Source organism: Mastigoproctus giganteus, chromosome 13 (assembly GCF_048544385.1).
Source record: "Mastigoproctus giganteus isolate SK-2022 chromosome 13, ASM4854438v1, whole genome shotgun sequence".
In the NCBI taxonomy this organism is placed as follows: Eukaryota; Metazoa; Arthropoda; class Arachnida; order Uropygi; family Thelyphonidae; genus Mastigoproctus; species Mastigoproctus giganteus.
Window position 1 is genome coordinate 113,107,195 of NC_143587.1, and position 13,220 is coordinate 113,120,414.

A 13,220-nucleotide genomic window follows, 5' to 3' on the forward strand; every position below is an offset into this window, starting at 1 on the left:
TCCCTGCTAGAAAAATTTTTGTATATCATTGACAAAACCCATGAGCTGTCCCAGCAGCCTACCTCAGAAAAATTCATATCCGACTGAACAATTACCTCCTGGGTTTTTTCATTTTCCACTAACCTGAGTGTAGTACCCCACAGTTGGTACATTACTCTGGGGTTACTGCTACCCATATGCAGTACTTTGCATCTATCAACATTAAACTTCAACTGCCATTTCTCAGCTCATCTGCCTAACATTTCTAGAACCTGTTGCAGTAGCATACTGTCATTAACCACCCTTCCAACCTTTGTATCATCTGCAAACTTGGACATTAAGACTGAAATTCCTTCTTCAATATCATGGATAAATATAGAAAACAACCTGACACTGAACCCTGGGTGACTCCATTAATAATATTAGTGCAAGAAGAGAAGTGTTGATTACCAATCTCTGTTTTCTTTCAGTCAACTGTCCCTTTATCCATAACAGCAACTTGCCCTTAATGCCACACTGCTCCAATTTTTACAGCAGATTTTTATGTGCAACAGTATGAAAAGCTTTCCTGAAATCCAAGTATATGATATCAAAATTATTTTTTGCATCCAGTTTCTTTGTGACCACATCATAGTCACAAAGGAATTGGATGCAAAAAATAATTAATTTTGATATATCCAATAAAAATGGTCAGACGAGATTTCCAGTTAAACAAACCCATGCTATGTCTGAAGCATAATTGCAGTCTTGTCTAGATGAATAGGTAATTTCTCGTGTCACTCTTTGTCCCCCTTTGTGAATTGGGGATACATTTGCACGTCTCCAGTCCACAGGTACCTCCCCTGAATCAAAGGATGTTGTCATAATTATGGCTAGGGGTTTGCTTACTTCCTTCACTGCCTCCCTTAATATAATTTGATTGATCCCACATCCCAGGTACCTTTCTTACATTCAGCAATTACCCCAGGGGCTTACATCTGGTGAGTATGAGCTTTGCACACCCAAGGTCCTGAGCTGTATATCATCATTCTTCTCTCTCTTGGTGATTCCTTTCTACTTTTCTCTCTCTCTCGGGGTAATTCGAAAGTTTTTTTTTTTTTTGGTTGGTGCAACATAAGCCTCAGGCTTCCTTGTTTGTTTGTTGTTTGTTATTTGGTTTTTATGAGCATTAGCAACTAAGGCCATATTGCTCCGGGATATGCGGTGGTCATTCCCTTGACCTTTCCGCATCCTCCGTATTTGGTGGTGACGGGCTCGAACCCCGGTCTAATCAAGAAGCGTGTGCTACGCACTGCTGCTCCTTCCCACCTGGCTACGGAGGCGGCTAGGCTTCCTTGTACTATGTGGCTAATAATAATAATAATAATTACAAAATCATTTGGCTGTCTCATAGGGTTTGATAAACTTCTGGCATCCCTTTCCCTAAAGAATTTTTCATGTGTAAATATAGATGCAAAATACTCATTCAGTTTGTCAGCAACCTCAGCTGGATCAACAGTTGAACCATCAATATCAAGTGGACCAAACTGATTCGTTGCCTTCTTTCTAGTGTTTTCATAAAGAAAGGAGTCTTTGTGCTGTTTTTCTTTGTATCCTTCACCAAAGATTTCTAATAATCTGCCTTCACCTACCTAATCTCCTTTGTTTATATATATATATCTACCATAGGCTTCTATGTCACCTGATAATTTATATGCATTCCATGCATTTTTTTCTCTGCCACAAGTCTTCTAAGTTCATCTGACATCCATTTAGGCCTATAACTTTCAGAGTATTTCTTAGTTGGTATGAAAAGCGTAACAGCTTCTATGATTAATTTCTTGAATGCTTCCAATTTAGAATTTGCTAATGGTAACATCATCAGTTGGCCCCACTGCATAGAATTTAAAAACTGAAACTGCTATGGTCACCTTTATGAATGGTGACCACATACTGCTGCAGAAAACAGTCATCCAATAGATCAAGAAAGGTCTTGCAAGTCTGCGAGTGACCAACCCATAAATTCCTGCCAATACCTGAAAGTTAAAATCCCCTCCATTATAAGACATTCTGATTTAGTGGCCTACTATTTCTGTGTACAGTTTATTGTACTCATCAGAGTCATTAGGCCTGTAACACACTCCTACTCTCATTTTTTGCTTTTCCAGTACTTATGTCATACCAAACTGACTCAATTTTGCACTGGCCACCCATAATAACTGGATGCACTACCTTGGATTTTATGTGCTTCTTAACTAAGAGCATAACACCCCCTCCTATCCTACTGTCCTTTCTGTACACATTGTACTTCCCATACTCTAATTCTGAATCCCTTATATCTGAGTGACACCATGTCTCTGATATCCCAATGTCTGCATTTGATGTCTTGACCAGCACTTCAAATTCATCAAATTTATTTACTCTGATCCTAGCATCGGTGTACATGCAAGTATACATGCACCTGTTCTTAACTCCTAGTTATCCTAACACAGCCCATGTATTTACTTGTATCATGATGACTCCAAGCGGCACCTCTGTAGCCAGGTGGGAAGGAGCAGCAGCAGTGCGTAGCACACGCTTCTTGATTAGACTGGGGTTCGAGCCTGTCACCACCAAATACGGAGGATGTGGAAAGGTCAGGGAATGACCACCGCATATTCCCGGAGCAATATGGCCTTAGTTGCTAATGCTCCTAAAACCAAATAACAACAAATGACTCCTAGCAGTCCTTGAAATCCCCAGCACCTTGCTTTCAAAGCTGCTGTCCATTCCAATGGAAGCAGTGAAAGAATCACTTTCATCTCACCTTCAAGAATCAGTATTAATAGCAGTTATTAATAATGAATTGAAAAATTTATGTGATATGATAGTATGTAAGATGGAAGAAAAAAGTGACATCTGAAGAGAATGAAAAAAGAAAAGGAAAATGGATGATTGCAAGAGACAGTCAACAGCCAGGTTTGTGATGTGCCATTTCATGAGCAGATTGCAGCCTGTTTCGTATTATGGACCTGGACAATTAAATTGAGAATTGCTCAGACATCCAGCTCTATTAGCCAAAATATTTGAAAATTGTGAATTGAAAATTTAAGTCTGCACATAGATTCCTATTACAAAGGATGGTCTGGAGGCTAGGATACAAGTCAGACAGATAGTAACTGTTGATCTCAATAGAACAGCTATAGCAATTCCACTCATAATTGTTTCCAAAAATTTTACAAGACTTCAGGAGTATGCAAATAAAATACATAAATGCATAAGTAAATGTGAAAAGCTTTCCTGCATTACATGGATGAAGGAATCTGCAGAGAGAAGATACCATAAAAAAGGAAAATATAAGTCCTCAGAATGGACATTAATCAAATAGTATGGTGAAAGAACTGGGATAATTATTGAAGCAAATAGGCTAATGTAAAATTAATGTGCAAATTATTAGAAACTGAATAATAACAATAATAAACAAGTGAAACAACTGTGCAACAGAAACTATAACATACAGGATATATCATGTGACACAATTTTTATCTCTTACCTTCGGCTGAGGTGAAGCTCAATCTGACATACAGAATTACATGAATTTTCTGAATCAATTAACACATGCAAAAATACACTTATCTTGATTCACTAAAATGTAAAGTCCCAGCACTGCTACTGTCTTCAATTCTGTAAGATGCAAACAAAGTGTGGAATGAATTCTGCACTCACTCAGATTACAATGGAAGCTAACAAAATAGAACCTGACTTCCTGGAAGATGCTTTCTTTAGGAGACATTAGTATTGTATCAAATCCAAACCAAACTCCTGAAGTGCTAAAATTAAGAATATTCTGATAATCACAATTCAATTATTTTATTTAATCAAAACCCAGAAGAGATTGGATATTTAAAGGAAAGATCAATTATGTATATAACACTTAAGTATCGACACTTATTGTACCCAATACTTACTATCCACAACCATGGATCAGGATCATTCAGCTGAAATTGAAAATGAACTAAGTCAATGGTTCTATGGCTTACACAATTAACAAATGTAAGTTAAAAACAAACAAAACAAATATTTAAATACAGGAACTTTTGAGTGTTTGATCTTATTAAGAGATCTTATTAACTGTTCTCCTAAAGTTCTTAAAAAGACTTCCACTGATCATGATGAAAAAATATGCTTGGCTGTGGTTTTCTGTTTTCAACCAGAAAGAAAGGGCTGTGAAGTTTTCTGGGAACCAGAATCTTCCTTCTTCACTGCCGGCCCACCTGCCTCGTTGAGACTTATCCATTATACATACAAACTGATAGGACTGTGAAGCATCTAGTCAAAAGCTAAGAGAAATCTGTTGTATCCTGAATGCTAATTGATTAGTGGTTTTCATTTCAGCATGGCATCTAGATATTCTAACTCACATTGCTCACATCAATTGTACATGCTGTTCTCGATAATTAGGATGTGCAGCCTCAATCCATATTGTATGTGTTGAGCATTATTTCATGAACAATGGTTCTGCCCATTTCCTATAGAGAAATTGCCAGTAATTTTTGCCAATAATCTCTACTTCAATGGGACTAACAATGTGCCCAACTTCCCAGATGTTGCTGGTCTGGAAAGTTGGACATGATGTCAACTTCACTTGCTTTCTAAAGATGTTGCTGTTGTAGTTATTAGGTTTTAGGAGCATCGGCGACTAAGGCCATGTTGCTCCGTGTATACTCTCTGTAAATTGCGTGTGTTCTAAGGTCGATTTTCTGTTTTCTGGACAAAAAATGGAGATGCTACCCTCACTAACTAACTCAGCCACATTGTGAAAAAGACCCATAAAAGTTCCTCCCATCATCGAAGGGTTTGAAACTCGGGTCTTTTCCACCCGGTGTGGGAGGACGGTGATCCTACCAACTGTGTTACCCACAAGGGCCTTTCTAAAGAAATCCAAATTAATCAGGTATGGTAGCAAAGAAATCATTTATTAATTAAAGCACAATTCAGAGTTTCGTATTATTTATCGTCTTGAATTCTGAGATATTTCCAGTTATGCACATAAGAATATCACATTTAGCAATTAACAATTTCACATTTGGTATACTCTATTAAAGCACAGGTTTGGAAAACTACAGACGGTTTCCAAGTGCTTCTGTTTCTCAAAGAAATGAAAATGAAAAATTTGTGAATTTCTGCCTCTGCCAGTGAAATTAGTTTGAGGACAGCTGAAACATAAAGAAATATAACCTAATGACCTAAATGAAGAGGTTGTTATCTTGGCCTTTCATTCACTGTTAATCAGGTTTCAGAGAACCATTAACTAAGATAGATTAGCTTAAAGGCAATTTTTACTAAAAGAAAATTTTCAGTTCCTTAAACTACACTGAGTTCACAATTTTTTTTTCCACAGTAACACCAGAAATGGAATATTTTCTCAAACTACAATAGAAATACGTTGACATTTCAGATGACATTTCTACAGGTTATCATAATTTTCAGGAAATGAAACATTGAAGACCAGGAGTGGCCAACTTAATTTGTGATACGATCTACTTTTCTCCTTCTTTCCTTCAAAAGGTTAAAAAAGTTAATCAACACATATTGAAAAATGTTGTTTATAAATTTTAAAATTCGATACAATTCAGAATTCTTATTTAAAATTTTAATTATGCGAAGTTTGTGTCTTCATGTCATCTGCCAAGCTTTCAAAATTGGGGATATACTGTGATAAGGCCAACTGTAAAGAATCTTCTGTATGCAAGTCCGTAAGAGCACAGCGATTCTTCATCTTTGTTTGTTTCAAATACGAAAAGGCCGACTCATACAGATATGTGGAACCAAAACAGGAATTTAAAAGTTCACTGCATTTTTTTACATTTGGGTACTTTTCTCGGCAAACATATTTTAAAGTCTTCTGATGATCTGGCTTTTAGGAAGATATCATTTTGCAATGTAATAATTTCATTTTCAAGTAATATTTTCTCCATGTGAAAAATCACAGCGATTTTTCCTGCAATTTGTTTTGTATCTAAGTGGACATTAAATGGATAAGAAATATATTTAAAAATGTCTTCAATTGTTTTAAAATCACTGATTCTGGTTTCAAAATTGTCCATAACATTCTCAATTTCAGAAACATATTTCTCACTATTAAATTCAAAAACAGGATATTTTTGCAAATGATCTTGCATATTTGCAAAATGGTCAAATTTTTTTTCTTTAAGATCCTTAGCCATTGCCAAAAATTGATATTTAGATGCAAAAATACTACTAATCATGTCACCCACATTTTTATTTTTTTCCTTGTAATTCCAAATTCAGATCACTTAATTTACTGGTAAAATCTGTTAAAAAAGTCAGATCACGCAACCACTCCGTATCTTGTAGCTGCTGATAATCATCTCCCCTTTGATCAACAAATTTTTTAATTTCATTCAGCAAATTTCGAAATCTCTGTAGAAACTTACTCCAACTCAGCCACCTCACATCTGTGTGTAATATCAGATCTGGTTCTTTTTCATCGAGTTGCATTTTGAAAAGTTGTTGTTGTTGGATGTTTTACAGTGCAACGACAGCTGTGGCGCCTCCATAGCCAGGTGGGCAGGAGCAGCAGTGCATAGCACATGCTTCTTGATTAGATTGGGGTTTGAGCCCGTGAGCCACCGGATGCGGAAAGGTAAGGGAATGACCACAGCATATCCCCGGAGCAATATGGCCTTAGTTGCTCCTAAAAAAACCAAACAACAACAACAGCAACGACAGCTAAAGGCCACTGTGCGCCAAACAATGGTAGGAATTTTGAAAAGTCGCCTTTGAAGAGATTGTCCTCTGATGGAATTCACGATTTTGAAAGCGATGTCCATAAGACTTTTAGTATTTAATCTTTTACTGGCTAACACTTGTTGGTGGATGTACAGTGGTAACTCAAAAAATCTGGGAATTCATCATTCTTTTGGCCCAATGTGATGAATCTGTTAAGATGCCCCGTCATTGCTTTAGCTCCATCTGTTGTTATTGATGGAGTACAGAGAAGGGCAACAAGATTAGTGAATGGAACAAAGGGTTGCTCTTACGAAGAAAGGCTTAAGTTTTGCAAATTACAGTGTCTGGAGACTAGGCACCGGCGAGGTGATCTGATAGAGGTGTATAAAGCTCTGAATGGTTTGAGCATGCTCAATGCTGATGGGATTCTTCCTCTTGCTCAGAATAATCACCTGAGAGAGCATAAATTCAAATTGAGGAAAGACAGATGTAGGATAGATGTGCGGAAATTTGCCTTTAGTCAGCAGGTAGTTGGTTGGTGGAACAGACTTCTATCCTTTGTTGTGGAAGTTGATAGCCTAAATAAATTTAAGGCTCGGTTGGACAGGTATTTCGAACGAACGGAGGGGTGAAGTGGAAGTTTTTTTTTTTTTTTTTTGGCTGATGCTGCATAAGCTTGCTTTCTTGCATCATATGCCTCTACTAATGCTAATGCTGAAACACTTTAAGTTGCGTGAACCGGAAAAATATTCTGTCTGAACAGCTAACATAGGATGATCGATGAAGAGGATTCCTGAATAAGGAAGTTGTTTCCAAAATAACCAGACAAACACACCACTGTTTATTGCTCCGTTTGGTTATATCCTTATAAGAATCAGTTTTGAATGCCTTTGTGATATTTTTCTAAAGCTATTTCTGGAGGTCATGACCATAAAACAATAAAAACAATTTGCACTTTTCTGCTAGTGCAATCTAATTTATAAACGGGTAGTAAACTCAATCTTATTGCATTTGCAATAATACCGACAGCTGGAATTCTGTGGTATTTTACGTTATTATGGTGAAATGTGTTTCTCCTTCAATGAAATCTTCAATCATGCAAAAAAAAATAAATAAATTTTCAAAATCTGCTCTTCATTCCTATTTTTGAAGCTTCGTAAAAAAAAAAAAATAAATAAAATAACGTGCAGGTAGCGAAACCCTCTGCGCAATATAAAATTTTGGTATTATACCTGACCACGTAAATCGAGGGATGACTGTATATTTAAAATTCGTCGTGATAGACCAAAATTAAAGCCGCAATCGACTCACTGGCCACCCCTGTTGTAGACAATAGAGAAAAATAAATGAAGAAAGATTTAAAAATATATGAGAGAGAAAGAAGAAAAAAAAAAAGTCAGGTTAGTTTGAATTTGAGCTATCAATGGATGCTGGCTGTTGTTACAAGTGTTTTCAATGGTCTGGTAATTGGTTTAGAAATACAGCGACTCCCCAACTTACCTAAGGATTGCATTCTGCGGAACTCTATGTAAGTTGGAATTTTCCCCATGCATATGCAGCACTTGCAACTGTGCTCACTGAATTGATTGAATCAAAAAAGAAATGTTCGACAAACATGTAAATAGAATTATTTATTGTATTTATTCAATTTTTTATCTCATATCCAGAAAAAATTACAAAAGCATGCAATTTAAAAAATTTCAAAATTGTAAACCTACAAAAAAAGAGAGGAGAAAGGCATAATGTCAATAAGTTTTACCTCTCGAGCATCGCTGCCACAATCGACATCTTCAGCTGATAAGTACGCTGCTGTGGAGGTCGATGGTTGCGGAGATTTAGAAGAGGTAGGCTGCTGAACCTTACAAAAGAACATATTAATGGATGACTGGAAGGTGGCTTTTTTCTTTTCATTGTAGATTTCTTTGTAGCAAGCAAGCATATCCTTCTCCCCTCTGTTAACTTTTAAGAATCGTTCGCTGTCAGGATCCATCTTCTCAAACCTTGCCATTGCCGATGCAATTTTACGAAATACCACTGCCATCTCTCTGGTGATGAAGTGGCTCGGCTCCTCATTTGGTTTATCTTGAGCTTTTTTAGGATTTTCTTCTTTCACTAATGCTGCATGCAAGTCTAAGTTCTTCATTAGATAATTCCTTCTCTTCTTCCTCTATTAACTCCTTCACATCTTTGGCATCAACCTCCAACTAAAGTAGCTCTGCAACCTTTACAATCTTATCTGTAACCTCTTCATATAATTCATCTTTTTCAAATCCTTTGAAGACTTTTACGTTCCGTGAGCATGTTTTCTTCCATGTACCATTTAAACAACTTTTAGTAATTTTCACCCAGGCCTTATTTATGTTTAAGATGGCATGGTAAATATTGTAAGATTTCCAAAAGTTGCTTAAAGAAAAATTTTTCTCACCGTCTACTGCAGACAATGCCTGAGCAAATGTTTTGCATAAATAGTATGCTTTTTAAATTCAAAACAACACCCTGATCCACAGGTTGGATGAATGAAGTTGTGTTCGGCAGTAGAAATATGACTCTCACATTCGAATTGAAATCATCTTGATGCATAGGATGTCCGGGAGCATCATCTTTAGAAGCAAAATCTTGAAAGGAACATCGTTGTCTTTACAATATTTTTCAACCTCAGGAATGAAGCAGCATTTAAACCAATCCTCATAGAGAGATATTGTTATCTATGTTCTCTGATTCGATAAGAAATGCACAGGTAGGGTGGCTTTATTGATGCCCTTAAATACACGAGGATTTCCAGAATGGTACACAAGCAGTAATCTCCCACTGCATTAGCCCCAAGCAAGAGCATGGCCCTATCTTTTGACGCCTTAAAACCTAGCATTATCTTTTCATCTTTGGCAATGTATGTTCGATCCGGCATTTTTTTCCAATACAGAGCAGTCTCGTCAACATTAAAAATTTGCTGCATTGAATAGCCAGCGGCCTTCATCGATAATTTTTTCCAACACATCACAAAATTTCTCTGCAGCTGCAGAATTGGCGACTTCATCGCATACTTTACGGTTGTGGTAACCAGCGTGATGCTTGAACCCATTAAACCATCTGTTGCATGCCACAAACTTGGGTTGGGGTTTGCTATACTTATCTTAATATCTTTATAAATATTTGTTGCTTTTGCTTGAATGTTCATTAGACTCGGGGGCACTCACTTCTGAATCTGATTTTCCATCCATATTATTAACAGCTGTTCCATTTTCGATATAACACCTGAACACTGTTTTGTGATTACTGTTGATCTTAAGTGCACATATAGTAGTAGTAGTAGTGGCATGTGATGCAAGAAAGCAAATGTATGAGCTTATGCAGCATCAGGCAAAAAAAAAAAAAAAAAAAATCACACCATTCCCTCCAAATGCCTGTCCAGTTCCTCCTTAAATTTATTCAAGCTATCAACTTCCACAACGACAGATGGAAGTTTGTTCCAGCAATTAACTACCCGCTGGCTAAAGGCAAATTTCCGCACATCTATTCTACATCTGTCTTTTCTATTTGAATTTATGCCCCTTTAGGTTCGTAATCTGAACAAGTGGAAGGATCCCATCAGAATTCAGCGTGCTCAACCCATTCAAGACCTTATAGATCTCAATCAGATCACCGCGCAGGTGCCTAGTCTTCAGCCACTGCAATTTGCAGAACTTAAGCCTCTCTTGGTAAGAGGATCCCTTCATTCCCCTCACCAATCTTGTTGCCCTTCTCTGTACACGCTCAAGTAAATCTACATCCTTCCTAAAATGAGGCCTCCAGACCTGTACGCAGTACTCAAGGCGTGGCCTGACCATTGCCTTATACAGAGGGATAATCACCTCCTTTTCCCTGCTAGCAAAATTCCTATATATCATTGACAAAACCCCATGACCTGCCCTGGCAGCCTCTCTACATTGCTCAGAGAACTTCATATCTGACTGCACAATTACTCCCAGGTCTTTTTCATTTTCTACCACCTTAAGTGTAGTACCACACAGTTGGTACGTTTCTCTGGGGTTACTTCTACCCATATGCAGTACTTTACATTTGTCAAGGTTAAACTTCAGTTGCCACTTCTTAGCCCATCTGCCCAAATTATCTAGATCCTGTTGCAGTAGCACACTGCCATTACTGTCATTAACAACCCTGCCAACCTTTGTGTCATCTGCAAACTTCGACATTAAGCCTGATATACCTTCATCAATATCATTGATAAATACACAAAACAACAGTGGACCCAACACCGAACCCTGTGGGACTCCACTAATAACATTAGTCCACGAAGAGCAGCACCCATTGATTACCACCCTCTGTCTTCTCCCACTTAACCATCCTTTTATCCATTGTAGCAACTTACCCTTAATACCATTCTGCTCCAATTTGTACAGTAGTCTTCCATGCGCAACAGTGTCAAAAGCTTTCCTGAAATCCAAGTATATGATATCAAAATTATTTTTTGCATCCAGTTCCTTTGTGACCACATCATAATAACCAATCAAATTTGTCAGACAAGACTTTCCCTTAACAAACCCATGCTGTGTTTGAATTATTGCTGCAGTCTTGTCTAGATGATCCTGCAATGCATCTTTAACCAGCGACTCCATTATTTTACCCGGAACAGAAGTTAAACTAACTGGTCTGTAATATAGTGCACTGTCCTTAAAATAGTATTCACTGTTGAAGCAGTGAGACCTAATTCCCTTGCATTAGATGACAAACTTTGTCCTGCTTCTTAATTAATCATCTTCATTTCTAAATCAATTTTGTTTCGTTTCCTGGCACTACCACCACTTGCACTTTCCCTTTGTACTTTCCCTTCATCATTGTAATACGTAAATAGGAATGAAGAGAAGTTTCTGAAAATTTGTTTTTTATATAATTGAATATTTCAGTGAAGGGGAAACACATTTCACCATAATAACATAAAAACCCACACAACTGCAGTTATCGGTATTATCACAAATACAATAAGATCGAGTTTACTACCCATTTATAATTAGATGCACTAACAGAAAAGTGCAATAAACCGGAAAGTGCAAATTTCTTTTATTGTTTTTGGTTGTGACCTCCAGAAAAGTTCTTTAGAAAAATATCACAGAGGCATTCAAAATTGATTCTTATAATGGAACATATGATAAAGATGAAAGGGTAGTGCAATTTCCATTATAAAAATAACCTTTTAGAGAGATAAAAAGCTTAGTAATATAGCAAAATTTTTAAATTCCAAGGACTTGGAATGAATTACAAAAAAAAAAAAATGTTATTAGGTTCACATTATGATATTTTCACAATACCTCCATTTATTGTTTGCACCAGCCGGCAAAAACTTACATAAAGTCGAATTTCCATAAGTCAAGTATTATGTAAGTAGGGGAGTTCCTGTAAGTGTAAGTTCACATAAAGGTATCAATTCAGAATAAGAGTGCCCATGGAAATATCTGTTAAAAAGGCATGTTGCAAAAAGTAAATATCTATACAACTGGAAGTGAAGAGAATTTGCAAGAGATACATGATTTATGAAGTTGCTCTTCTGAATAGAATCAGAAAGTCTTAGAGATGTTATTATTATTATTATTTCTCTTATATTATTTCTCCCTGATTGGGGGGTTCCACCTCATGACGAGTATTGCTACCAAGTGCACAGGGTGGTTGTTGTTATGTCTGGTTTGCTGTTGCTGTTGTTTGGTTTTTAGGAGCATTAGCAACTAAGGCCATATTGCTCCGGGATATGCGGTGGTCATTCTCTGACCTTTCCGCATCCTCCATATTTGGTGGTGATGGGCTCGAACCCCGGTCTAATCAAGAAGTGTGTGCTAGGCACTGCTGCTCCTTCCCACCTGGCTACGGAGACGCCCGAGTGTTATGTCTGGCACGTTACTGTTGGTCGAGGAACTCTCTGACTATCTTACAGGTGTTCAGGATTGCGACTTCCTGGAGTTCCTTGTAGGTGTTCGCTAGGAGACCTATTGCTACTAGGCTGTTATGTAGAGTCTATGGCACCATACCTGTGGTTGATATGATGATCGGGATGGTCGTTACTTGTTACATATGCCACATCTTTTGATCTCCTGTCTTAGGTTCTTGTACTTCTTGATTTTTTTCACGTGGGTTTCTGCAGGTTGCCAGTGTTGGGTACCGCTATGTCAATCAGATAAGTAGCCTTTTCCTTCTTGTACACAAGGGTTATGCCTGGTCTGTTGTGCCGTCCCAGTACAGCTTATGGGTTCGGGTCTCTAGTACTGCCTGGGGTTTTGTTTGTAGTTGTAGTATGGTACACTTTCTTCGACCAACTGGTATTTCCTTGCTAGCTTCTGATGTATTATCCTGGCTACCTGGTCGTGTCTATGAGTGTACTCGGTCTGGGTGATCACCTTGCATCCCTCAGTGATGTGTTGGATCGTTTCTGAGGCCAGGTGGCATCGTCGGCATGTGTCATCGAACACTCTGGGCTCCTTGGCAATGTATTTTCTATAGTTCCTAGTGTTGATTGCCTGGTCTTGAATGGCGAGCACGAATCCTTC

At 37.7% G+C, this 13,220-nt stretch overlaps 1 protein-coding gene across 1 annotated transcript in view; it reads right to left on the bottom strand.

The window, feature by feature from the left end:
• The window catches only part of LOC150076371 (transmembrane protein 220-like), an 81,736-nt gene that overhangs the window by 17,450 nt on the left and 51,066 nt on the right, over positions 1-13,220 (bottom strand). Inside the window, exon 3 of the mRNA XM_090387336.1 lies at positions 3,906-3,935. Coding sequence (XP_090243462.1) covers positions 3,906-3,935 — 30 coding nt within the window. The remainder of the gene's footprint in view (positions 1-3,905; positions 3,936-13,220) is intronic.